Source organism: Meles meles, chromosome 6, assembly GCF_922984935.1.
Source record: "Meles meles chromosome 6, mMelMel3.1 paternal haplotype, whole genome shotgun sequence".
NCBI classification, from domain to species: domain Eukaryota; kingdom Metazoa; phylum Chordata; class Mammalia; order Carnivora; family Mustelidae; genus Meles; species Meles meles.
Genome location: NC_060071.1, coordinates 71479460 through 71506938, shown reverse-complemented (window position 1 = coordinate 71506938; position 27479 = coordinate 71479460). Strand labels below are relative to the sequence as shown.

General features: G+C 40.4%; 1 protein-coding gene across 3 annotated transcripts in view; it reads left to right on the top strand.

The window, feature by feature from the left end:
• The window catches only part of FBN1 (fibrillin 1), a 229460-nt gene that overhangs the window by 97185 nt on the left and 104796 nt on the right, over window positions 1-27479 (top strand). For all 3 annotated transcript variants that reach the window (XM_046008182.1, XM_046008181.1, XM_046008183.1), the window contains exons 7-10: window positions 7662-7859; window positions 11455-11580; window positions 18684-18809; window positions 24006-24164. In XM_046008182.1, coding sequence (XP_045864138.1) covers window positions 7662-7859; window positions 11455-11580; window positions 18684-18809; window positions 24006-24164 — 609 coding nt within the window. The remainder of the gene's footprint in view (window positions 1-7661; window positions 7860-11454; window positions 11581-18683; window positions 18810-24005; window positions 24165-27479) is intronic.

The following is a 27479-nucleotide window of genomic DNA, read 5'->3' as shown; positions in this document are numbered from 1 at the left end:
GACCACAGAAAATGAAGACACTCTATGATTTTATTATCTTTATGGTAAATATATCACCCAACCCAGAATTTGAGTTCTATCCACCCCACCACTCTCTCTCTCTCTCTCTCTCTCTCTCTCTCTTTTTTTTTTCCCTAGTAAAGGTGGTTTGGTGATAACATTGGGGGAAAGTGAGAATCAGTCAAGACTGTTTCAAGACAAGGATGTACAGTGAGGGGATAAATGGTGTCAGGTCAATAATTATTCAGACATGAGATATTCTCTTCTCTGAACAAGATTGCTTACTGTTTTCTTCATCATGGAACAGAATAAAATGTAGTAACAGTCTTTTGTGGTTGAGTTGCTGCTGCACATAATCAGGTTCCAGAACTATGGTCTGGATTTGGTCAACTACTTAGTCTGAATGTTAGAATTAAAAGGTGTACATCACATTGTTTCTATAGTTTTGAATGATATTTATATTAAAATTTATAATGATTAATACTTTTATGAATTAGAGAAGTTAAAAGTCAGCAAATGTTAAGAAAAGAGTTTTGTGCTTATTCTTCTGCTCTATTTCTAAATTTTTAAAAATTCGTTAACAGTGAAGCTCCATCTCAGATACAGTTACTAAAAGATAAACATTTTGCACAATGTAACTTAGTAAATTTTGCCAAAAGCTCATATTTTTTAAATAACATTGTGGAGACCATATTCACACTAATATCTTGCGTGTAGTATTTTTTTTTAAGATTTTATTTATTTATTTGACAGAGAGAGAGATCACAAGTAGGCAGAGAGGCAGGCAGAGAGAGAGGGGGAAGCAGGCTCCCCTCTGAGCAGAGAGCCCAATGCGGGGCTCGATCCCAGGACCCTGAGATCATGACCTGAGCTGAAGGCAGCGGCTTAATCCACTGAGCCACCCAGGTGCCCCTTGCATGTAGTATTTTATAAAAATGTATAGATTAGAAAGTATATTTGAAATTTATTGTGTCATTTAAAAAAAATATATAGCTTGGATGAAATGAAAGAGACAATATTGCATAGGACAAGTAGCCCAGGAAAGTATTCTTACGCCCTCAGAATTTTTATTATTAAACACTTACATTACACAAACTTATGTTATAGTTGAAATAATAATATAAAGTATACCCATATACCTTCTACCTGCATTAAATATTTAACATTTTCCACTTTTATACATATAATATTCTCTATGTGCTTATTTGTTTATGTGTGTATATATAAATATATATTAATATTATATAATATGTATTAAATATTAGCATATAATATATAAGTGTAATTATATATATATTTATAACATCTAGGTATATACTTACATATATTTGTTGTCTGTTTTGCTGAATCACTTGAAAATTAAGTTGCATACATCACACTTTACTTCATAGAAAACCAAAATACCATGACTATATCTAAAAGAACAGTTCCACAGTATTATATAATATGTAGCCCATATAAAATTGCCCCAGTTATCTCTTTTTGAAACAATCCAATTAAGGTTCAGTTATTATGACTTTTTAATATAAATAATCCATTTACCATCGTTTTTTTTAAGAGGGGGGTCATTTATTTTTGGAAAAGTTCAGGACAGTTGCCTTTGAAAATCACACATTCTAGGTTTTCTGAGTGTTGCCTTCTGGTGTCATTTGTCTTGTTCTTCTACCCCATATGTCGTCTCTGCTACAGGTTGGGTCTGGAAAACTCCTTTGATAGAGGTTTGACTATTTTTGGCATAAACTTCATAGATGATGTTTAGTACTTTCTATTTAATGAAATCAGGAGTCATGGAGGTATTTTAAAGTGATCTATAATAGTGCAATTCTTGAGGAAATTAAAAGTTTAACTTTTGGTGTTACTGATGCTAGCTTTGATCAATGTCTTTGGAACCTGGGTGGAGAATCCCCCTGGCATTTCACTCAGGTACCATGTCTGGCACTGGGCAGGGCAGTTGGAAGTGGGAGTTCCTGGTAGTGGAGTGATGTCATGTATTTAGATGTGCTTTGTAACACTGGGAGGGGAAGAGCTTAGAAACATGAGACCAGTTGACTGTTAGAACAGTGGAGCTGTGGGTGGTTAGCGTCCTTAAATTTTGATCTGTTGTTTGTTTTAGTGAGCTTGTGGTTGGTATAATTAATAAAAGACATAGTGAAGTGCCTCATAATCAGTCAACACTATGGAAATGAGCACAATGGGATTGGACTATATTGAGTAGCAGCGATCCCAGCTCATGGGCTTTTCACATTTCTAAGGTTAGACCTTCAGGTAAGCAGTCAGCTATCTTGCAGACACCTCCAATTAATAACGGAACATAAGCACTTCTCAATAAAAGTTGAGAGAGAGAGATTGAACTTAGATCTCTAGAGGGCAAAATCATTTTGGGGGGCTTTTGCAAAAGGCAGACACCCAGGCCCCATGCCACATCTACTAAATTGGATTCTAGGGGATGAGAGTGAGGGAGGGGGAGGGGCTTTCGTAAGACTGGGGTGAGGCCCAGACGTTAGCATTTTGCCAAACTTCCCCAGGTGATTTGGTTATGTCCTAGGGTTAAGAATAATTGGAGAAAGAAGAAATGGCATCAGTTATGAGACTAATTATGATCATGGAACTTCTTTGCCTTAATTTTCCTCAGACTGAAAGTTCTTGAACTCTTTCCTCAGGATTGTATTGACGTTCCACATGTTAGGAGTCTAATGCATCCCAGGCCAACCTACCTGAAGGGAAGAAGCACGCTGTGACCCTGTCATGGATAAATTGATATCTCTTTCTTTTGTTTGTAATTTTTATGAAAAGAAGGATTTAAAATAATTGGAGCCTACTGCCCCAAATTATATCCTTGTGCCTTCCCGGTAGTTTGTGGTTTAGTGACTGGGCAGGAGTGACAAGAATTTGTTGTACCACAGAATATTCTTTCTCTGTGCATGATGCCTTTGCTTCAGGGTGAAGTCTGATTACAAATGAAAGTGAGGTAACACTGTGGGTCCCAGCATTCTCAGCTGCAGCTCTGGGAAAGGGCCGAGGATCCGAAGCCACACATACACGTTGGTCAGATCCTAAGTCTTGAGGCTAAATCTATGAGGACAGTGAAAGAGCCCTGGAGCCTCAACCACTCAGAATGGGAACACATAGATGCAGAATTTCCCATGAACAAGCCACACTAAAGTAAGCCAGTTAAAAACAATTAAAATTGCATTTTAATTTGGGAAAGGCTTGGCCCGTTGCCCTAGTTCATGGAGATCTTATGAGGAAGTGAGTGTGGAACAATTTGCAAACAGAAAGTATTTTTAATACTATATTTTGTTGCATTAGGATTAATGATTTACGTTGAAGGAATGAGTCAGACATTACCCAAGCATTGGATTAGGCACATTCCCTGTCTTGTGCTGGGACTATCTGAAAAAAAAAAAAAAAAAAAAAAAAAAAAAAAAAGTATATAAATTTAGCCTAGTATCACGTAAGTGCTATGGGAATAATTGTAAATAATTGGATTATTAGTAAGGAATTGGGAGTGTGGGCAGGTTTTTTTTTTTCCTGTGGTTAAAGTATTGGACAAAAAACAGCATAACTTTGGCAATCTAAATGAAGCACAGGACAAAAAGCACATGCTGCCAAATCAGAATGACATTTGAAAACCACGTTAATAGAGCATTTACCTTCCAAGAGGTTTTTAGATCCAATTCTGTTTCATCCAGACTATGCCTCTCTCTCTGCACTCAGCAATTTTTATTGAAAATGTGGCCCTAAAAGATACATTTTATGTCCACTTACTAATCTGCACTGTCAAATGGTTTGGTTTTCTGTCCATAGCATTATTTAGAAATGTGTTAAGTCTAGATTCTGTTATACATACTCCAACTATTTGCCAAATATCCAGTATATTTAATAAAGGTGGGTCCCTATGCACTCTAGAGATGCCTAATGAAAATTGTCAGAATTAACTGTTGCTATTTCTTTCTTTCTTTTTTTTCTTTTAAGATTTTATTTATTTATTTGACAGGGAGAGACACAGCAAGAGAGGGAACACAGCAGGGGAAGAGGGAGAGGGAGAAGCAGACTTCCTGCTGAGCAGGGAACCTGATGTGGGGCTCCATCCCAGGACCCTGGGATCATGACCTGAGGCAAAGGCATAATGACTGAGTCACCCAGGCACTCCAATAGTTTCCATTTCTATTCCATGCATTTCATATTGAAATAAGAGTAAAAAGTCATTTACCCTGGAAAAGTCTGAGGGTTATTTTCTTTTTATGAGGGTCTCCCAATGAGGAATTCATGTCTGAAATCATGAGGCCGTGTCAGATAGGACTGAATCAGATTGTCTTAGTATTTTGTAGCGTGCCTTGATTTTGCTGGTGTCAGTCTCAAAACGTGTTTACACCTACCCTAAGTCTCTGCGATCCTCATATATGAATCTTTCTGGTAGGCTGTCTTGACAAATGAGCAGCAAAACCAAATCCAAACAGTGTTGAAGAGAGGACTGTAAATTCAAATTCATGTTCCATTATGTTTTTTAAAGACTGAAAATGGCATGCCACCATGAGCCTGTTTGATTCAAGAACTTGCACTTAACTCCATAAATTAAGACAAGAAACAAACTTATATTTCTTTCCTTGTAACCTAACACAGAAGGTTTTATTTATTTTTTAAATAAAAGATTATGCTGCTATGATCTTTTTAGCCTGAGAAATATAATATGCATATGTAGTTATAAAAATCTTGGTGGCTGTTTCATGAGACTATTTTTCATCCTCAAGGAGTTCATCAGTAATGTATGGTGAATGCTGTGTGTAATAATGAAGAATTGGAAACAATTTAAATGACACACAGTAAGAAAATTATTGAATAAATTATGTTATAACTTGATAGAAAATTATCCATCAAGTACACCCATTAATGCAGCAATTAAAATCATATTTTGGAATAGTGGTTACATGGGAAAATGCTTTGGGCACTGTTAAGATTCAAAATTACAGATTTAATATAGTTCCTAGTTTGTGATAAAGAAAAAAACACACGTAAAATTAGGTTAAGATAATATAACCAATATGTATGAAAGATTTCTTTAGGTGGAGTTACATGTGATTTTAATTTTCTTATTTATGTTGATACCTTTTCCTAATTGTCTGAAATAATTATTTTTGAATCACAAAACTATGTAATAAAGTCATAAAGAAATGTCGTATGTTAGATAAGGATTTTTTAAATGCCTCTAGGTAGTATTTGGAAGAATTGAGCCAAATAATGAAGGATTACAGCATTTGACTTTGCCCATGTATTTATTGCCTTTAAGAGAAGTTTTGCTGCAAACTGTCATGGTGTTGTCATTTTTCTTTATTGACAGAATGAAATGAGGGTGGGGATCTATTCAACAGCATTTAATTTTTGTATTTTTTTAAAGGATTTTATTTATTTATTTGACAGACAGAGATCACAAGTAGGCAGAGAGTCAGGCAGAGACAGAGGGGGAAGTAGGCTCCCTGCTGAGCAGAGAGCCCGATGCGGGGCTCCATCCCAGGACCCTGGGATCATGACCTGAGCGGAAGGCAGAGGCTTAACCCATTGAGCCACCCAGGCACCCCTAATTTTTGTATTCTTGCTTGAATTCAATGCTATGTAAAAAAATAGATTTTAAATAGATCTGACATATTTTAAAACATATTAAATAGAATATACCTAGAATTTGGCTATATAAAACTGAAAAATAATCAGTAGGATAAAATAACTGCACGAACAAAGTAAAAAGACAATAAACTGAGAAAGCAACAAGATGAGACTAGAAAGGTGGGTGGGGCCAGAACATTAGAAACTCAAGGCAAAGAAAGGTATAAGGTTAGTTTTTTGGACACTGGTGGTGTTTACGTACAAGCTAAACAATTTTTTGACCTGTTTGCATATCCTGTACCTGTGTTTACTTAGTATTTTCTTCAAATTGAGTTAAACTTTTTTTATTCATCCTCATCATAGCAAATGTATTTGTGAAATGCGAGTCCGTTATGGTTATGATTTTTAATAATACAAATTAGAATTGGCAAGTGACTATTAAAACCTGACCATCTAAAGCCATCTTGCATCCCATCAGCAATACACACAGCATGCTTTGGCAAGCACTTGCATGGAAAGGGAGATGTGGAAATGGGGACTTGACATTTTGGGCACGCTGTCCGTCTCTCAAGTGCTACCATAATTTGGGCCTCCTCCTCTTGCTGAACTTGACTGGGTGATGTTTTGTTTTAGGAAGTGCTCAGAAAGCTCATCTTTCCACATGGACATTAGGGCAGCATGGGCATTAAGGCAGTGCCATTGAGCACAGGTGGCTCATTCCAGCAAGAAAAAAGGGAGAGTGAGGAAGAACATTTAGTGAGAGGGACCTGCTGGGTCATAACTGCAGCAGAGAAAGCAAGAGAGAATACACCAAACAGAGGTGTGCCTCCCTCCCTAGAGAAAGAAATAAGAAAAGTCAAAACCTAACCCAGAGGTTTCATCAGCACACATGTTGACTTTCATAAGCTGTAGAATTCAGTGGTGAAAGGAACTTACTGGAGTTATTTATTTTCTGCTGGATCCCACTACCCAAAACTGCATGCTTCCCCATGTCATTCTCAAAATTGACAAAATTGTCAATTCTCAAAATGACATGGGGAAGCATGCAGTTTTGGGTAGTGGATAGACACTCATGGGTCTTGTCACAACTCAGCTTCCCTTATCTATCAAGGTCACTGTAGAACAGAAAGAGATATTATGGTCTCGATTTCTCTCAGAGAGAGACTGAGGACCACCTGACTTTGGTCTTCTCTGCTCACTACGTGTTCATCTTCCTTGTTTTTTGGCTGTTGAATCCAGATTGACTTTCTCCTTTTAGCAAAACAAAACAGAATAGAACAAAAACTGAGGCAGATTTTTTTTTTTTTAAACCAGTGAGAATACTTGGAAATTCTCCTGTGGCCTTCAGTTATCCCTGTCCGCTTGAAGATGGACTTTTGCCCAAGGGTTACAATGATTTTGGACCAATGTCCTTACTCTTTACCTTAAATACCTAATGTCTTCACATGGGTAAATATTTTTAAATGCTTGCTTATTTGCTTGCTTTTTTATTTTTTGTATTTGAGATAGGATGGGCCCAATCCAAAAGAAATGAGTAACCCATTTCTTTTGTTCTAGGAACTCCCAGGAAGAAGGTGCCATGACTGGCCTCATTGCAAACTGAAATTTTTCACTTTCTCTAGCATGAATAATAATAGACTGTAAGCTCCATGAGAACAAGAATTTTGTCTGTTTTAATCATTTAAATATCTACATCAAGCACAGGACCCGATTCAGAGTAGACATTGACACATATTTTTGAGTGAATGAATGTATATTAATATAATGCTGTGTACGTATAGGACCCCCACTGTTGTAAAGTGTTTTCCATTCGCTCATTTGATCTTACAATGGTGTCTTCACTGTGGGTAGGAATTGGTGTTTTTATCCCTGTGTCCTAGGTGAGGAACATGGAAGGTGAGTGATAGAATGGTCTGCCCAAGGCTTCACACAGAGTCATTGATGTGTGGTTCCATCCCTGAAGACTTTCCCAGTTTAGAGTCACGCGGGATGGGGCACAGCTGTTCCTCTGCGTGATGGTTCCTGCTTTTCTGGACCTTCATGGAATTCTTCTTTATTTTCAGATTACAGGACAGGCCCATGTTTTACTGTGGTCAGCAACCAGATGTGCCAGGGACAGCTCAGTGGGATTGTCTGCACCAAGACACTCTGCTGTGCCACGGTGGGCCGAGCCTGGGGCCACCCCTGTGAGATGTGCCCCGCCCAGCCCCACCCCTGCCGCCGAGGCTTCATTCCAAATATCCGTACGGGAGCCTGTCAAGGTAAGCCTCTGGCCGATGGAGTTATTCATGGATTCATCTTATTTGTTCTGGAGAGCCATTCTCCAGTGAAGTTGGAGAGAATGGAAAAGCGGTGTCAGAGACATAACTTCACGATTTCGCTGACGGCATGATATCCAACTCAGGCATGAGGAGCGTGGCTCAAGAGGGAGCAGCTGGTCTCTCTGGAGTTTTCGTTGCCAGCAGTTCCCCCTCTGACCCCAGAGGTGTTTCTAGGGGCTGGTATGATTCTGTTTGCAGCAATGCTGTGTGTAAACACCAAGCAAAATCTGTGAACAAGGTAGTTTGTTTTTCTCAATTTTTTCCCTTCATTTGATATTGTTGGAGTTCGTCTGTCTCGTGGGTTGTACTTAGTTGACCTCAAGAAAATTGTTCCTCTCTCCATTCTACATGCTACATTATGCTTTTTTTTTTTTTTTTACAAGTCAGAAATAAATTAAGATTTGTTTCACAGTTTTAAATATCCCCAGATGTCGCCTGTTCGCTTCTTCTCCTGCCTCCCATAGAAGCCCTTACTCTGTTTTTGGCTTTCATTCCTGTTCTTCCAGCTGTACAAATTCTTTTATTGTCTGGATGTCTGGCAGGAAACAGGAGGAAGTGAACGGAGGCAGTTCAGCACTAAACTGATGGGATTGAAAACTCCCAGGCTGTATCTGTTTCCTTTAGACATCTTCAGGGCTTTTTTTAAGCAAGTTGCAATATTTTCAGAAAATTCAGGGTACGCTTTTCTGAGGCAGACACATCCTAGTTTGGTTTTATTCTATATGTTGATTCTAGGCTAATAGGCAGTAAAACAGAATTTGGGTTTAATCCTACAGGTCTGTGGGTCTCCATTAAATTATACTTCCACAAATTCCACTTGTGATAAACACTGTTGGTCCTGGCTCCCAACTACGATGTATAATATAGCATACAGCTCCTTTATGTGCCCTTCAACTTGTCCTTCTGCATGTCAGGAGCAGCAAGAAGTCACTTCGAAATGAAGGAATTACAGACGGGTCTAGTGTGTGATTTTAGAAAATAAAAAGTAAATTTCATTCCCCCTTTCTCGGGCACCTTCTTTATTTTTCCTCATCCTTAGAAAGTCCCAATGAGTTTTGAAGAAACTCCTGGTCTTGGCGTCCTAAAGCCAGCTACTACCCATGAATGCACTGACTTAGACCAGAAAGCCAGAAGTGGTGTCCATGAGTCTTTGTCAGAGGTTGACGCACTAAGGGAATTGGGGCAAAGAGAATGAAGAGGGAGAGGGAAGAGCGACTGCTCTGTGGCTTTACTATGCCTTTCCTATGACCTCGATGTGTCCAGGATTTTCTTTCTGTCCCTTCCTGACTCTGCTATTAGACGTCGGGGGTGGGGGGCAATATTTCTATCAGGAACTTTGTGAAATGCATGAAATCAAAATGGCAGTCATACTGCCAATTTGAGAATGAAATTCGTCACGTTTGGTTGTGTTTTTTTCTGAATGATTCTGCTATTGGCTTGGGAGCTCTGTCCCTTTGCTGTTGTTTTCAGACCTTGAGCCAAATGTGAGGGGGCTGTGGGCAAATGGGTTCATAAAAGAGCTTATTCTGTCTTCAGTCTTGGAAGGTATGGCCAGCAGAGAAGAGCCCTCATACATCTTTCCTCTTGGCCAAAAATTATGACCAACAAGACTATCAAGTTTTGCTTATATGTACCATCAATTTCAAATAACATTTTAATAACTTATTCAGTGTATCAAGAGAATGGAAACTTCTGGTCTAAGACAAAATTGAGATCAGCTATAAAATATAATCTAATTATACTCCACATGTAGTGGTTCATTTGTGGGCTGGAACAGTCCATTTAAAACAGTGACACTTTTCTAGCAAAATAAATTGTTGCTCCTTTAGTATCCTTTCCTTCATGTCAACTTTTATCAAGAACACAGGTTATTAGAGATCTTAAAATTGGTGATCGTTCTCTTGCTCATACAATGAGGAGTAAAACAAGCGAGTACACTAAGTTTCCAGATTTCTTTTTTTTTTAATTTTTTTTTTTAAGATTTTATTTATTTATTTGACAGACAGAGATCACAGGTAGGCAGAGAGGCAGGCAGAGAGAGAGGAAGGGAGGCAGGCTCCCTGCTGAACAGAGAGCCTGATGCGGGGCTGGATCCCAGGACCCCGGGATCATGACCTGAGCCGAAAGCAGAGGCTTTAACCCACTGAGCCACCCAGGCGCCCCTAGGTTTCCAGATTTCTTAAAGAATATGCAAAGTGAGGGAAAGAAATGTTAGACTGCTACCCTGGGGGTTCCTTTATTAAACTAGACCTTTGTGTGTTATATATGAAGAGATGGAAAGAATGTACATGATGTATTTTTTACAATCTTTCTAACTGAACATAATGAGCCTGGAATGATTGCTTTTGTTCCTCGGGGGTTCATATTTGGGCTTACATGTGGGACCACAATTATTAGGTGCCAAGGATACAGCTGTGAACAAAACAAAGAACCTGCTCTCTGAAATTTGCATTAAAGACAAAGGATTTGTGAAACAAAACAAAGCAAATGAGTATTTATCAGGTTGGCTGATGATGCGTCCTATGGAAAAAAATAAGCAAAGAAGCGTGATGAATGATGGCTATTGCTGTTAGATTGGTGGGGGAAGGATCCACAGCCAGAGTGGAACAGGGACCTGATGCACAGGACAACATGAACCTTTATGCAGCTTTATGGAGAGAGAATAATTCAGGTAGGGGGGCCACTCCTATAAAGCTCCAGGCAAGTTCATCCTCGGTATCATTAAGGACTGGCAAGGAAGCCGGTGTGGAGGGAGAGGAGTGAGAGAGAGAGGAGGCCAGAAGATGAGGTCAGAAAGTAGAGGGAGCAGGTAGAATCTTCTAAGATATGGGCTTGAGTTTTGAGCTGGGAAGGACACACTGACTTACCTTTAAAAAGGTTCCCTCTGGTGGCTGCTGTGCCAGCAAGGTGAGTCTGCAGTGCGACTACACATTCATCTGGGGTGTCTCTCACTTCTCAGTCCGATTTCCTGGGTTGTTTAAGTTTTACTGCACAAGGCAATAATACAGAATGGAAGGTAAATATCTCCCATTTCATTTGCATTAAAACATTCACTGTGTCGTGTAATCCAAGTGATCTTAAGTAAATTCTGTTTTAACTGAATCATTCAATATAAGTCTTAGACAGTTTTACTATAGAAATGTGTTGCATTATGATTCTGAGGATTTCTTGAATAACTCTAGTTATTACCGGCAGCCTTTTAATCATTGTATCCCTGTAATTTGCATCATGCATAATAAAATCCATAAAAATCAGTATAAATATTCCCCCCTACGTAGGGAAGACAGAAGGTGGGAAGAGTAACAATATTTGTGACTTCTTATAAAACATTATTGACCAAGTGATGCTGCTCAAATAATTGATTTTACAGGTAGTTGTAAGAAAGTTTCTCACATCATATTGCAAATATTGTGATGAACAAATAACTCACTGACATAAATATGGTAATATAATTATAGACAAACTATCACATTTCTTCTGCAGTGACTTATATGAATCTCTCCCTCTTCTCTCTCTGTCTCCTGAAATCTTACAGATGTGGATGAATGCCAGGCCATCCCTGGGCTCTGTCAAGGAGGAAATTGCATTAATACTGTTGGGTCTTTTGAGTGCAAATGTCCTGCTGGACACAAATTTAATGAAGCATCACAAAAATGTGAAGGTAAGAAATATCATGCTTTGCAGTTAAGGGGTGGAGGGGCAGGCAAAACCCAAATCAATGACAAGCTTTATTGCAAATTGTTCCAAAATCCTTCTGTCTTTGTCATTCCTGTGAATGTGTAAATATCATATTCTTACCAGAAATAATATGCCTTTGTGCTATTGAACCAGAAAAACCCTGCAGCTTTTTCCACTTTTATAGACCCAAAATAAGAGATCCAGCTGAATCAAATTAAATATTAAAACATGAAATATTTTTGAACCAATATTTGGGTTAAAATGTTCAAGACACATGTTTTTGCATAGTTCTAGAGACATGAATTTAAATTTAATCATTAAATATCATTCAAAAAGACATATCTTTTGATGTTTCTCTAGTTAAAATGTATGTTTAATTTTTTTTTTTTTTTTTGAGAGATTAACTCTTACGTTTATGCTCCTGGTACAAATTTGGTATTTTCTTTTCTGCCTATCAAATGGAAGCCTTTTAATGTTAATCAAACAGAAAAATAACTGGAGGTAAATTTGTATATTTGCATTTAGTTTACAGATTGAGCTCCTGAAAATTGTGTGGAGAGAATGTGTTCATATTCACCACTATTGCTACTTGCCAAAAAGAGCCTGGCATCCAAGGCCATAACAAATGCTTTTTCCATAAGAGGGAAATAAGTAGGCAGCATCAAACTCCCTTTTCTTTGATGAGTGCACATGCAATGTCTGGCAGTAATGTAACAAGTTATGTTACAAACTTCCTCAACTCAGAGCAAACTTCCTTTTCAGCTCTACTTGGAGGGATACAAAGTTTCATTTAGATTCATATGCACTGCCGTTGTATCAACTCCTAAACCCCAGCAATGAGGACTAGTTCATTCTAAGTCACTTGTCTGGGATTGGGTCTGTGTCCTTAGTCTTCTTTGTGAATAACCACAGTATATCATATGGGGGAAAGACAGCATCTGATTTCAGGTGCGGTTCATAAATTACACAGAAGTTTAATATCTACTTGCCCTGAAACTGCATAATCAGAATTTTTTTTTTTTTTTAAGATTTTATTTATTTATTTGACAGAGAGAGATCACAAGTAGGCAGAGAGGCAGGCAGAGAGAGAGGAGGAAGCAGGCTCCCCACGGAGCAGAGAGCCCGATGCGGGGCTCGATCCCAGGACCCTGAGATCATGACCTGAGCCGAAGGCAGCAGCTTAATCCACTGGACCCTGCTGGAATTATCTTTATGGGTGCGAATTGTTTTGAAGTTATTAATCATCATAGAATTTAGAATGATATGTGCTTGAACATGCTATACCTGGTTAAGGTAGCTGTGAAAAAAATACTCCAGTTCTAAGGAAGTGGGACCTCTTAAAAACATTTTAAGTTTCAAAGAACAATAAAGTTGACTCTTACAGCCCACTGTATTCTAGAAGTTATATTGTAGATCTAGGTCAGAAGCAGAGAATGTTAATACTGAATGGGATAAAGAACATATCCAGTTGCACACTTTCAAACTAAATGTTTGAAGTCATTTAGATAGTGCTAAAATTCCCTTCTTTGGATTCCCACTCTGGTACTTGTTGTACCGTCCTCTCTCCTAGCTGTAAGCCATAACCTCTAATATTAACATTTAATAATTATATTTCCTAATATTTTGAAATTTTAAAAATATGATAGTATAGATTTTCAGGTACCATTATATGTATCTCTTTATGCCATTAAGAAGCTGTTGGGTTTATAACAGCGTGCAAAATCCATATCAGCAGTGGGTCATGTATCTATTTTCAGGCTTTCACAGCTTGATAGATGCAGCTTAGATGGAGTCAGCTTTAAGCTTTAGGGCAGTATGGTCCGTATGATTTTTCCAGTCTTCATTGTTTTCTGGAATTCCATAGCTTCCAGCTTAGAGCAAAATTGTTTTCCAGTGTCCCTTGCCTTTCCCTCAGACCTGTCAGTTAACATTGGTCACAATCGGTCACCTTGCACAGTTGTGAACAAGACAAAAGATGCACAGATTTAATACTCAGACTGAAAGAAAACTCATTCAAAATCCTTCTGTTGATGCTAAGAAGCCCATTATGGTGGTGTGTCCAATGGACAAAAAAAAATCAGTCTGAAAATTACTTAATCTTTTTTCACAAATATTTTTTTTTCCAGCTACATATTGAAATCAGTATCAAGATAAAAACAGCATACTTTTGGCTAGACCTTTTTTTTCCCTTAGCCATCTACGGTTACATTAAATTCAGATGATAGGTTTTTTTCCCCCTCTCTTTTTATTTTTTTATGCAAAATTGATACTGGAAGAGAATGTCCTGTTAGTACTACATGTACTCTGGCCTGGAAGCTGGTTTGGGCATTGTTGCCCAGTCTTACTGGGGTAGGAGAGTAATCAGAAAGTCCTCCAAGAATGTCTGGTGAGCTGAGTCCCCTCCTTCAGCTCTCCCTTGCTTTTCTCCAGCTCCATGCCTCATTATGGGAATGTCGTGACTCTGGGCATAGGATGATTGATAGGATGATCAATTGAAGGAACACCAGAAAATCTAGCCCACACCACTGAAAGGATGAAGAGAACATCTGTGTGCCCTGGGAAGATGGTCAGGCCACAGTGGGATTCTGTGCCCTTGTGAAAATCGTTCTGGCACTTTTGCCATTACTCTGAGTGGCTTTTTGAAATTCATCGTCCTCTTGGAAAGGAAGGGACTGGGTACCTGGAAGCCCACAGTAATTTATTTAAAAAACCAATTCAATCAAAAATTGGCTTTAGCAAAGTTACAAGATATTAACCTTCTTTCCCTCAGTGATGGTAAGAGCAGTTTTTGTGAGATCTTCCTTTTGCAGAATTCTCCCTTAAAATATCCCCTTCCCTGAAACTTAAAAAAGTCATAGACCAAGTTTTATATTAATGCATGCAATTTAGATTCATTTGAAATGTAAGTTAACAAGCTAAAGTTGTTAAATAACAATTATTACATTTTTGTAAATTTAAGAAGAACAGATGGAGATTTATAGCTGTGATTTGAGAAAAAGGGAAGCAGAGTTCATGCCCACCTTCACTGTTGATTTTTCCAATGACTCTCGAGTGTGCACATGAAAGAACACATGAGCCTTTTCTTTTTGGAAACCAAGGCCATATTTGCATAGGTTACTGTGGGAGGAAATTAAGAAATAAAAAGTGTAATTAAAGGATTAAGTTTTATTTCTGGAAGAAGTCCCTTGGATTCCTAATTAACCGCTAATATTTTGGGATTTAGATTATCGCCAGCCCAGCCTTCAGCAATTATAATAGCACTGCATTATGTGAAAGACTTTTTAAAAATGTAGCTCTTAAGCCTGTGCACTCCCTAATGCATGGCCAAAGCCCTGGAGACTTCTCCTTTCTAAAAGAATGACAAATTTTCTGATGGCTACTTGCTCTCAGGGGCTCTTATCCTCCCAGGCACCAAGGAGAATTACTAGGGCTACTTAGTCCACTGGTGTAGCTGGAATTCCAGCCTGTGCAGCTGGTTGTAAGCCCTTGACTCCCACCGTTCAAGGTCACCAGCTCCCTACGTGTTGCTGAACAAAATCTCTGTGGTGTAGACATAAAAGCACTAGGCATGAGGTAGACTCAGTCCTAGTCCTGGTCATGTCCCCGGTCTTCTGTGTGAACTTGGATAAGTCAGTCACCAGCTCTGAGTGACTGCGACTTTCAGATGAGGAGCTTGAACAGGAGAGGATCTCTGGGGCTCCTTTGCAGGTCTGCAGTACAGACTCCATCCTCACATTCTTTCCCAGCTGTGATCAGAGAGCAGGTGGTGCCTAAGAAACCATGCAAGTCGACATCTGTGGTATGACTGTAACATAGCATGGCTGGTGTTCTTTTTAAATGTGACTTGAAGAATTAGCTTGTTTGCTTTTTAGTCACATATTTTACACTGGATTTCATGTGTCTAGAAGAGCAGTGTTCGTCTCACAGATGAACAGGGCCAGCAAAGCTGGAGAGAAAGGGCCTGCCATTCATGTCCTTTCTTGGGCTCACAGCAAGAGGCCAGCAACTCTGCCTTTCCAGCAGCTCTGCCTCGCCCTCCCGCCCCAGGGAACCAGGGAGAAGGATCCTGGGAAACAGCTCTTCCCAGACAAGCCCTACTTCCCACCAGGCCCCCCAAACTGATTTACTTTATGGTTGGCGCATGGTATAGACTGATTTACAGAAATGCTAAGAAATCCACTGATCTCAAATTCTCTCCAACATGGGATCCCTGAAATTCTATTAAGAGGAGAGATAAATGCAATGTGCTAAGTGCCTGGAAAAAAATAATAGATTGGTATGAATGAATTTCAGAGTTTAAGTGGTTTCAATTCCAGTGCTTTATTCTGGCCTTTTACTGTGGAGGAACTTCACCCCAGCCTGGTCACGAAATCAGAACTGCTATTGTCGAAGCAACGGGACTGAGAAGCAAGGGGGTTAGCAAAGTAGAAGGGCTCTAGACCCGAGAAGAAAAAGGGGTTGGTCACTGAGGAGAGGGCAGTATAGAGAATTCAGCACCACTGAGATTCCTTTAAATCGAATAATTTAACCCAGTCCAGTTTTATCTTTATCTGGGTGAAATTGAGGGTGATGCACGTGACAGTGTATTTCCTGACTTCCTAAGCTTTGGGGGAGAGCAGGCACCTAAGTGGGAGCCCTGCCCTTTTCCCCACTGCCCAGCGCCTGGCACTTGCACTTGGAGACTGGGGTCTAACATCACTTTGTAAATGAGCCTTTTTGCTCTTACTTCGAGTTTTACTCATGCTGGTTTTCAGAAGGCTTCAGTGTGAAGCAAGAGTTATGCCTGGGCACCAGAATTCTAGAAACCAGTCCTGTGCTCATACTTACACTGTGAGGATTAGACGACTTGACATACATGAAACATTTAATCGACGCCAGGAGCTCAATACCTGTCCGTTCTCGTGATTGTTGTTGCTAGCATCTCGGTAAAAGAGCCAAATCTAACCTACCCAGCATGTGGAACAGGTCTCCTCAGTCCTGCCACTTCTTTCTGTTTTTTAAATAACTTTTTAAAATATGTTTTGTCACTTAAATAACCTCTTTGGTTATTGATGTAAGTGGTCTTGATAAGGATGGTAGTAGTCATTTATATTAACAGGTAGAACAATATTTCTTTTAATAGACACTATTTACTCATATGATCATTGGTAAGAGTTCAGTGACCCAAACGTCAACCTTTAGGGACACTTTGAGGAAGGTATGTTCTTCTTAAGACCTCTGTGTTACAGCGATACATCTCTTCTATCCTTAAACGAGGTTGTTGAATCCTCTAGGCTGAACGTACTGGGTTTTGTTGTTGTTGTTGTTTGAGAGAGAGAAGGTGTGTGCGCGCTAGGGGAGGAGTGGAGGTTAAGAGAGAGAATTTCAAGAAGGCTCTGCAACACAGAGCCCAACAAGGGGCTCAATCCTAGGACCCTGAGATCATGACCTGAGCTGAAGTCAAGAGTCTGACATTTAACTGACTGAGCCATGCAGGTGCCCCTTGTTAGTTTTTAAGGAGTGTGGCTGATAAATGTAGGAGGACTGATTGTCTTAAAATGTGTCTTCTGATTTTATGCTGGTTCTAGAACCCTAGGCTCCATCTGTGGCTGTTTCTCAGCCTTTCGCTGACTCCAGTGAAATGTCTACCTGTCGGAATAGAATATACATCTTTACCATTATACAACTTCACAATGACAACGCTGTTTATGTTAGCATTGACTCTAATATAAGCAGGGGAATATTGTTTGCTTTAGCCTCTAGCCTAGCATAGAAGAATGAGGATTTTGCTTTTAAAAGGGTTAAACTGCATGTAAACAATGTCACTGCTGCCTTTTTGACTAACAGGGTGAACTTGAGTCAGAAAACCCTTGAATCTGGCCCACTTAGAACTCTATTTTGTTTTACAAGTGAAGAGTGGTACTTAAACTGGAGAAGAAATATTCTTCGTTTCTTTAAGTTTAGGGTTTTCCAAGTGCCAGTGGTATAGTCTGGCCATTGCAATAGTCACAGAGGGCTTGGGTTAAAATGCCTGTCCATAGGTGAGTGTAGAAAGTCCATTCCTCTTGGGGTCAAAGTCATGCAGATACCCTGTGCTCTGTGTTTACTTATAGCCTAAGCAGGAGGTTGTCCATGTCCTTTCTCCCCTCACTGGTGCCACATCTATTGACAACTGTGCATGTCTGAAGCTGGTTCTTGAAGAGCTCCCCCTGAAGGAAATGGTTGGATTTGTCCTAAGGAAATTTTACTACATCCTTGGAGGAAACCAGTGACCTCAGGCCTTTAGGGCTAACCCTGACTGTGGCCTTCACTGACATCCCAGGCTATTCAGGAATTGGAGTGGTTTTCAGAGCTTTCCCTGCTGGGACAGATGAGCAGATCATTCACTCCTCTCCACGATCAGTCACTGGGTATGGGCGCCCAAGCTGGGTGTCGTCCCCAGGGGAGGTGGCTCTCTGCGGCTGGAGCAGTCCAAGAAGGAGCTGTGAACCGAAGGTCATCTAATGAGAGTGTCCCTCATGCTAAGACAATAAGCTCTCCCTTGAGAGGGATCTGGGTGGAGCGTCCCAGTGTCCCCCACAAATCACTCACTGAACCCAAAGAAAACCATCATCATGGCCGTTTGGGTGCCTCTGAGGACACCATGATGGCCAAGTCTTGGTCCCACTCAGACCACATGCTCTTCTCGATAGGATTTCAGTATCTGCTTGTGGAAAATCAGATTGAGAAGAAACACAGGAAATGATGCAGAATATTGAGTAAACATAACGGGAACCTAACTCAAGGCAAAACATGGAGAGAACAGGGAAAACCACATCTTAAGCTAAATGACATTTGGAATACTAGCGTGCTGGCATTACTTGATAAAACGGTACATAGTTTTATTTTTTACAGGGGACATTTCTATTATTTTGCTCTAATCTCCTGAGCTTTGTAAGTTCCGTGGGTAAGCCTGAGTTGAGAGAGGAAACACCCACCTTTTGAACTCCTTTATAGGCAGGTTTTGTTCTGTGCAGATTGCGTGGATCGGCATTACGTCTGAGCCTTGTGATGGTGAATAGTCTTGTGCTGTGTTCTGTGGATGCTAAACTCTTCTTTATGTTTCAGATATTGATGAGTGCAGCACCATTCCTGGAATCTGTGAAGGGGGTGAATGCACAAACACAGTCAGCAGTTACTTTTGCAAATGTCCACCTGGTTTTTACCCGTCTCCTGATGGCACCAGATGTGTAGGTGGGTATAATTCCAAACAGCGTGTCTGATTCCCATCAATCGGTTCTGCAACAAACATCTTTGGAAACACATTTATTCAGGGGGGCTAATAATTTCTCACTTGATGTTAAATGTACATTCACATCTTTTTAAACAGTTGAGCACTCTCTTCAAGAAAAGAGGCACCTTGTGGTCTTGTATTAGGACTTTTACCTCCCAGAAAGAGGGAGGATCCAGGAGCCCATACCGATATCCTCAGCCTATAAATTAGCTTTGCAGTTATGCGAGTGTCAAACCTTCCATCATTTCCTGGGACCGGTGTTAATTTAGGTCTGAAATTTTGCAATAATCTCTTAATGTGTCTCCCTACTTCCTGGCTTCTCTACAATCCATCTTGTCAGATTTATCTTCCTAATATAATGCTTTGATTAAGTAACTCTCTTGCTCAAAAACCTCTGGTAATTTTCCATGAGGATTAGGAACGTAGGAGTTTTTAAATCTGTGTTGCATGGATCTTTCAGGTACAGCAAAGGTCTCCAGAGCTGCAGGGGAAAAGAGCCCCGCCTCCCACTCCCTGCCCCTCACATGCACGACACTCCAGGCAACTCTGCTTTTACCTGGTGGTGTGCTGGCTTCATCAATTAAATATCAATTAAATAAGGGGCTTTGTTGTTTAACCAAGAAGGTTTGATGACTGCTGGATTTAGCGATTGCTAAGACTTCCTCCAAAGTCCAGTTCTCTAGAGTAAAGTTCAAGTTCTGGAGTGTGCAGGGCCTCCGCTCTCTGACCGCTCTCAGCCTTGCTGACTTATCAGCGCGGTCCCTTCATCTCACAACTCAAACAGGTCATTTGTTTTGATTCCTTCCTGCCTTGAGTCATATCTATGGTACCACTCAGGTTACTCTCTTCCCAGCTCAAGCCCCCTTTGATGCTTCTACTTGGGTTCTCTGTCTTTGAAGATGTCCCAGATCAGCCTACCTGAGAGCAGTTTCTCCCTTGTCTGAGGATATGCTTCTCATATATGGTCTCCTGGGGAAATGTTATGTCTGTATGTTCTTATTTCCCTAATTAAGTTGTAAGCGCTCCTTAAAGCCTAAGTAACTGCTATCCTTCTATATCGCTGGTGGTTTCCGGCATGATTCCTTGCTTGTCATAGACACTCAGTAAGTATTTGTTGAATATCAAAATGAGCACTTCCTTATTGTTTGGGCAAAGCTAGGGAAGCCTATGGCACATGGCCTCGGAGAAAAATGAACACAATCTTTTGATGTTTTTTTCCGGCCCATATTTTCAAAGACACTCAGCTTCACATCCTACCACAAGGCATGAATTTCAGATCCAAACTGAGTTGCACTTGAAATTCTGAGTTCCTTTGTACTTAGTCACATATAATAAAAGCTGAGGGTGGTCTCTTAAGTTGACATTTGAATAAGTACAACCAGTGAGGGAAGCATATCTGGACTTTTCCTTAGAAACAACAGTGATGCCTGGATTGCCAGATTTTCCAGGATCTCTCCATCCATGCTGGCACCACAGGGAAAGAAATAGCCAGTGCAATTCAGGGAGCCCTTTTTTCTCCCCAGACTCCCAATTCACACTTGACATCCCGTAATCATGCATTCAGAGAGGCAGATCAGAAGTTCTTTGCTGGCTAAATAATAGGTAGTTTGGTTGGTTGTTTTTTTCCCCCCCACCTTCAAAGAGAGCCCTGGATTAAAGTGATTAAGGCACCTTTACATATCAGATGGTTTACATTCTTATCAGTCTTTTACCATATATGTCCATGCTATTTACAAAGGAAGGGGGGGAGCTAGGATTCAGGGGTGACCTCCTTGGTGTGTGGTGTTTTGGGGGAATTATCTGACTTCATGTTCACAACCTCACTGTAGATGGGAAGAAGCTAAGGTTTACAAGGCTCAGATAAGTAATTTGGTTCAATTGTTTAAGCAGGTAAGAAGTGAAGGGACTGGAATCCCAGCTTGGGCATGAGCCCACAGCGGCAAACCCTCTCATTGCTCCCTCCTAAATGACCAATGGATACAGTAAACCCTTTCTTACTATATACCTAGACCAGTATAGTTTCTTTTTCTTGGGAACTTTATTATATCTACAATTAAGACCTTGTTATAAAAAATACTCCAAGTAACATTTCTGCCTTCCCTAAGGCTGATGTCTCCTACCATGGTAAAACCACAGAGACTCCCCAAATGATCCCTAGTGAAAAGAAAATACATGTAGTCTCCAACTTATAAACAAACCTAAGGTTCGTTGGTCAGTTGGCTGGTTGGAATTAGTTAATCTAACCAACAGAAAACCCCGCCTGCAGACAAGGGTCTGTCGTATCTTCCTTACACATCTCTTAAGCACGAGGTTCCACTTGTTACCTTCAGTCACCACATTCCAAGGCTCTCAGACCTCCATGTCCCCAGCATCCTCTTTGCTCTGTAAGCTCTTGAAGTATTTTTATTTCTTTGTTCTGTGATCATCCTTTGGCACTTTAATAATATCTTGTGTAGGGTGGTCGTTTCATGTCAGGGTGTTCTGTCTCATCGATTTCCAGGAATCCTGCTGACATCCTGTACCTAGTTTGGGCCTCACAGCTCCTAGCTCCTGGGTGGACACAACGAAGTTGTGGTTAGGAGAGGCCTATTGATAGGCTAGGATGACTTGCAAACACCCGTTTTTATCCTTAATGTATATTTTTCGATATAATGTGGTTTCTGGGTTCTGAAAGGGAGGGCGTCCAAGTGATTTAGAAGGGGTAAAAGGAAGAAAGCTTTCTACTCCTTTTCTGCCAGATGTCTCGGCCAGAGCAGATTCAAAATAGAAGAAGGTGTCTACACTTCCTCCCACCTCCCCTTCTGTCCTCCAAATCCTAATGTTCTTCCCCCTCAGCTTCCACCTTAGGCTCTTTGCAAAGTGATCCAGCCCCACAATGGCTTCCTTCTCACTTGCCTGGGCACCGCTGCCTGATGGTGTGGGATACTTGAGGCTGGTGTGCCCAGGAGGTGATGGCTCCCAATGGCTCCCAGTTGTCACGCATTTTTCCTTCCTTCGTAGCTGGTAGGTTTGCTTCCAAATTACAAGCTGTGTCAATGTGTGTATTTTTAACCAAAGCTCTCCTGCAAAAAGAGAAATTAGCAAAATGCTTACTATAGGGGCAGGGGCCATTTGCACCTCAGAGTCTGCCCTCAGCCCAAATGTGGCTGGTGCGGTTTTTAGCCCCAACATTCACCATTTTGATCAAGAGTTTTCTCTCTGCTGATTTAACATGTAAGTGAGCCAGCTGGGCAGTAAATTAGTATCATGGTTAGTGTGCGAAATAATAGACATTAGCCCGTTAAAACTTTGCAACTGGCAGCTGTAGGTCCCAGTTTTGCTCCAAAAGATAGCCCACACTGAAAATTATATAGACAAATTTTGGACAAGTGTTTATATTGAATTTTGAGTGCCAAATTCATCTGAAACTGGGATATAAGGCAATTTTGAACATTTCTTCCCATTCTTAACAGCGATTGGTTTCCATGCCCCAAACATTTTCTAATTGCTGAGAATATAAATAATCAGTGGCTTTAAAGCCATGAAAAGGAGAAGTAGGAAGCTCTGTTGCTCCTTCTTCTTCATAGGGAAGGTGCCACCTGTGGCTTCACGGAGCCTATCCTGTCTGCACTCCTCTCTCCAGCCATTTACCCTGGACCGGGCTGGAAGGAAACTTGTTCTGTCTGCTGAGACTAGTAGTCTAACTGGAGATGTAGGAACGGGGCCACAAAAAATCTCTAGAAAGCACACTTATACCTGCCAGTGGTTTTAAGTGTTTTTCAGAAATAATCTTGTATTCTTTAAAGGTGATCCATAATTTTATTTTATGGTTTGTCTAGATTTTTTGTCACCTTCTTCATGGGATGTTAGTAATTTATAAGTTTCTAAATTAGCCTTGCTTTTTATTTTATTTTATTTTTTGATCTACTGCAACCTTTAAGACCTGAGAGGCCAGTGTTCTTAAGTACAATGTAGATGAAAACACTCTTAGGTATGACCTTCTCTGATCAAACTTGAAGTTTGGTGTTTAGACTTACAGGAAACTTAGGGATGAGGTTTTCACTATAAAAAAAGAATTCTTCATTTTATAAAAGAATTTACCACTTACATTTCTTCCAATGACAAGCGCATTTAAAATATGACTTGCTTTTTTACTTTATGGTATATGGACTATGCAGGGATATGCTTTCCTTAAAGAGAGGTACATCATCAGCATGTCAGGGGTCAGCAAGCTGTTCTGTACTTAGGTACCTGTGTCCCCTATTTCACTGTGGTTCCTCAAAGGCCCATGAAGCAGTTAGGTTTCTACTATGTCACAGGCTCTTTTTTGATAGCCTAGACTTGCACTTCAGTGTGTCAGTGTTGTCGTGACAGTCAGACATGATGTAACCCAATAAAAAGTGATATATAGAAATATGTATTCCCCTTTGCTTTGAGAAGATACCTTTCTGCCAACAAAACAAAACAAAACAAAAACCAACTTTCAAGAACCATTGTATCCTATAGGACTAAGAACTTGGAATCACGTACATTTGGAACTTATAAATAATATGTGCCTTATAAAATCTGTTAGGGCCCCAGGACAAAAGGAAATCTTGATTAACAAGCATTGGATCTGACTGCAAAGTGGCTCACTCCTTTAAAAAAAAAAAAAAAAACAAACTCACACGTCTGACTCACAGTTACAGTCTGAAAAGTAAGAAAGATCTTTTAGAAATGTAGACTATAGTGCAGACTTCATGTTGTTTTAAAATAGATTTATATCAGTATTTGCCTAAAGTGGCTCAAATTAAGTAGTTGGAAACCAAGGACAACACAGTCTCCCTTCAGTATAGAGACGTGGCTTTATAACTAATTAACTGTCACTGCCAGTGATTCTCTGAGACTCTCTTTTCCTATGGCACATATGGTTATAATCATTCGTTCCCACCTTGGGGGTGGAATGTGGGACTTGGGCCAAGTGCACCAGCTCGCAGGGGCGAAAGGTGTGAGACGAAGGGAGCTCTGACCGAGCATTGTTCCTGAGCCGCACACCCAGCTTCCCTTCTGGGGGCTGAGAGCGTCAGCGGGTCCCGCCAGAGCCCACGTGTGAAGCACAGAGGTGCTGGGGCAGGAGGCTGTTGTTCCGAGTTCCAGCTCAGTGATGTGTGTGTGGGTGTGTTTCTTTGTTCTCTCAGATGTTCGCCCCGGATACTGTTACACGGCTCTGGCAAATGGGCGCTGTTCGAACCAACTGCCGCAGTCCATAACGAAAATGCAGTGCTGCTGTGATGTCGGCCGGTGCTGGTCTCCGGGGGTCACCGTCACCCCTGAGATGTGTCCCATCAGAGCCACGGGTAAGAGCCCTTGCTGTCATCTGCAGAGAGTCCCAGTCCTAGTTCCCACAAGCCCAGTGGCGATGTGCGTGCGGCACATCTGGTGGAGATCCAGGTAAGTGAAAAAGATTCCAGAAAATAAAAGAGGCGACTCCAAGGAGAATTTCCCCAGATGATGACTTAGGAAACTATAGAGTTCCATACAAATAAATACTGTTTTCTGGTACTGCTTCTTACTGAGCTTGCTTATCACCACAGACTAGCAACCTTCTCCGGAGGGCTTGTCCTCTCTTCTTCTCCTGTGTTTCTTTTGGCTCTCAAGGAGTTTTCCAAAGCTCTGCTGAGTCAAACTCATTTGTCTCCAAGCCTTCCCGAGTTATGCCGGATACATGTCTTCTCCTTCCCTAACACTTGACGCTTTCTTCTTCCTTGGTGCCAATTGTTGTTGACTTCTTTTTTTCTTTGTAATAACTCTCACGTCTATCACATTCCTTCCATCTTCACATAAAGCTCATTTTCTCTCGTCTGGACCATGGCAGTGACCTCATAACTCATCTCTATGAAATCCACAGCTGCCATATATGTTTCCTAAAGCATAATTCATCGGAAGTTCAGTTAAAAAAATTATGGCCAGGGGGAAAGGTAGGGAAAGATGTCCAGAAAAATTTTCCCAGGATGAATTCAGGTGGTATCTCGTAGTCCAAGTCACGCCATTCCTTGAAAATAAAATTTTACTAGTTGGCAGAGCAACTAGCGTCCTCATTTCTTTTTTTTTTTAAGATTTTATTTATTTATTTGACAGAGATCGCAAGTAGGCAGAGCAGCAGGCAGAGTGGTGGGGGGAAGCTGAGCAGAGAGCCTGATGCGGGGCTTGATCCCAAGTCCCTGGGATCATGACCTGAGCTGAAGGCAGAGGCTCAACCCACTGAGCCATCCAGGCTCGCCCATCCTCATTTCTAATCCCAGTTCATCTTTTAATTCTTCTTCTTTATGGTGGCTTTGTTTTCCAGTTAAATTAAATGATCAAGCTTTCCTTGAAGCCAGTCTGAAGATCTCTAAACTCAACTGTTCCTTTTTCCTAAAATGTCTCTTCAGTTCAGGTTCTTCCTCCCTACTTCCTAACCTCTGCCTCCTTGCTTGTTGAATGACCTCTTGTTCCATAAGGATCCTAACATGATTCCTGATACGACTAAATCCTGGATGTCCCAAGATAACCATAGCAGGAAGTGTTGCCGTCTGTCTCAGGGCTCCAGGTGTTTACTGTTGCTTTGACACAAATCCCATCCACTCTGCTGTGTGCCAGTGTGTGTTTGTGTCTTACCCTATTACTGGTTGATAAAGCTCATTAGGAGGTCTCATTCATTCTTATAGTCCCGTATTCCTTATGCTTTCTTAGCACTTCCACAGTAGTTAGCAAAGTCTGGTCCATAGAAGGCCTTCAGGTGGAGTGAACAATTTGTTAAATGACATCTTTCCCACCAGTTCTAAGTGAAAACTGGGGTTATACTCATTCTTAATCTGATTCCTGAACAGGGTGTTTGGCTCAGAGAACTATAGCAGGGTGAATCAAGGTGAGGTAGAATAAACACAGAGTTAATCGACTACTGCACAGTATTATTTGCAGAATGTGAATTTCCCGTTGTCCTGGGCTCTACACCTGCTCGCAGATCTTACTATAAAATTTCTGTTTATTGCTGAGAATTATGTGTGGATTAAAGAAGCAATAAAAATCTTTCAATACATTTTAACATATAACAAGTCATATATTTTGTCTGATTTTCTTACTGCCTATGGCCTAAAAACATAACCCACCATCCTTAGTGCACTAGGGGGACCATTTAGTAGGTCATGGTTAAGAAGTACTTGACATCACACTAAGACATGGGGCTTGCATACCAGGAGAATGGCTTTTGAAATACATAGTTAATTTAGGAATCCGCAACATTGGTGCAGACTTCTTTCTGTGCTGAGGCCTTGCCTTGAATAGAGGACAGAAGGAAGGCAGGTTGAGATTCCTGAGGACCTGCTTTGGGATGTTTGGAGGGGAAGGCCCTGTTTCCCTATGTGACTCTGCACGGAGCTGCTCGCCCCACTGAAATACTCACAATCTCCACAATTTCTCCCTGAAATACCCACAATCTAAGATAGGCCCAGGGCAAGGCAGACTGACAGAGAGAAGTTAATTTGCAGGTGGGTGTGTTTATTTGCTCAGATGTTCTCGAAGCAGTGCTGTAGAGCTCTAGGCTCTTACCTTATGGAGAGTGATTATATATGTATATAATATATGTATAATCTATGTAATATATATAATTATAATATAATATTATATATAATAAATATATATATGAAGGATTATTTAGGCTCCTACCTTATTAAGAGTGATTATATATAATATATATTATAGTATATATGTATTTCACCATGTAAAATATATCAGCATTATCTGTGGGTTAAATGGAAATAGGAAAGATGGACATCAGTTGAACAAAACTAGCCCCAGTTTGCTGATCCTGAAAGCAAAGGGGCTCATGGGAAAGTTATGAAGCCAAAGAGAGCAGAAAAGAGTATAGGACCCACTCTGATATACTCTCCCAAGGAGGTTAAGATGAATTTAACAGCATGCTTGAAGTCATATACTCACCTAATTATCAGAAATCCTGATAAGCTATTCAACTTATTTTATACAAATCCCAAAAGACTAAGGAAAAAGAAAGGCTGAATTGGTGCTTGGAAGCAAAATGAGTCCCTTAGTATAATTGTTATCCAGTTAAATCCAGCCTGTAGTTAATGAATTCCTCTTATGTACAATTTGCAGGGCTAGGCTCAGAGTGGGAATTAGTCATGAGTTAGATAGGATCGTTGACTTCAAAGACTATGCACAGTCTTGGTGGTAGAAATTTGGTGGAAAGCAAGTAGCCAAGAAATGATACATATGGGACATCCAGGTGATAATTCTATAAGAAGGATCACTGGGCTTTCAAAAGAGGGATTGTAGCATCCTGACTTGGGGAAACATAAACAATATGTAAATCCTTTCCAGATGCAGTCAAGTGCTACAGAATCTCTGTGGGTTAAAATTACGGATAAATAATAATTAAAACTCAGTAATAGAGTTCTTTGAATACGTAATGTTAACCCGAGTAGGAAATGCCAAATATGATTGGAGAAGGTTTAGTATGGACCAGCAAGTAAAAACGAGGTACATGGTAGCTAGGTATATTTAGCCACAGGTAAATTGGCAGATTTTCCCCATGAGGTTGAATGTGAATGTATTTCCATTTAAGACATATTACAATGCCTTAGGATAAGTCAGACTTAGTGCACAAGGAAAGAGTA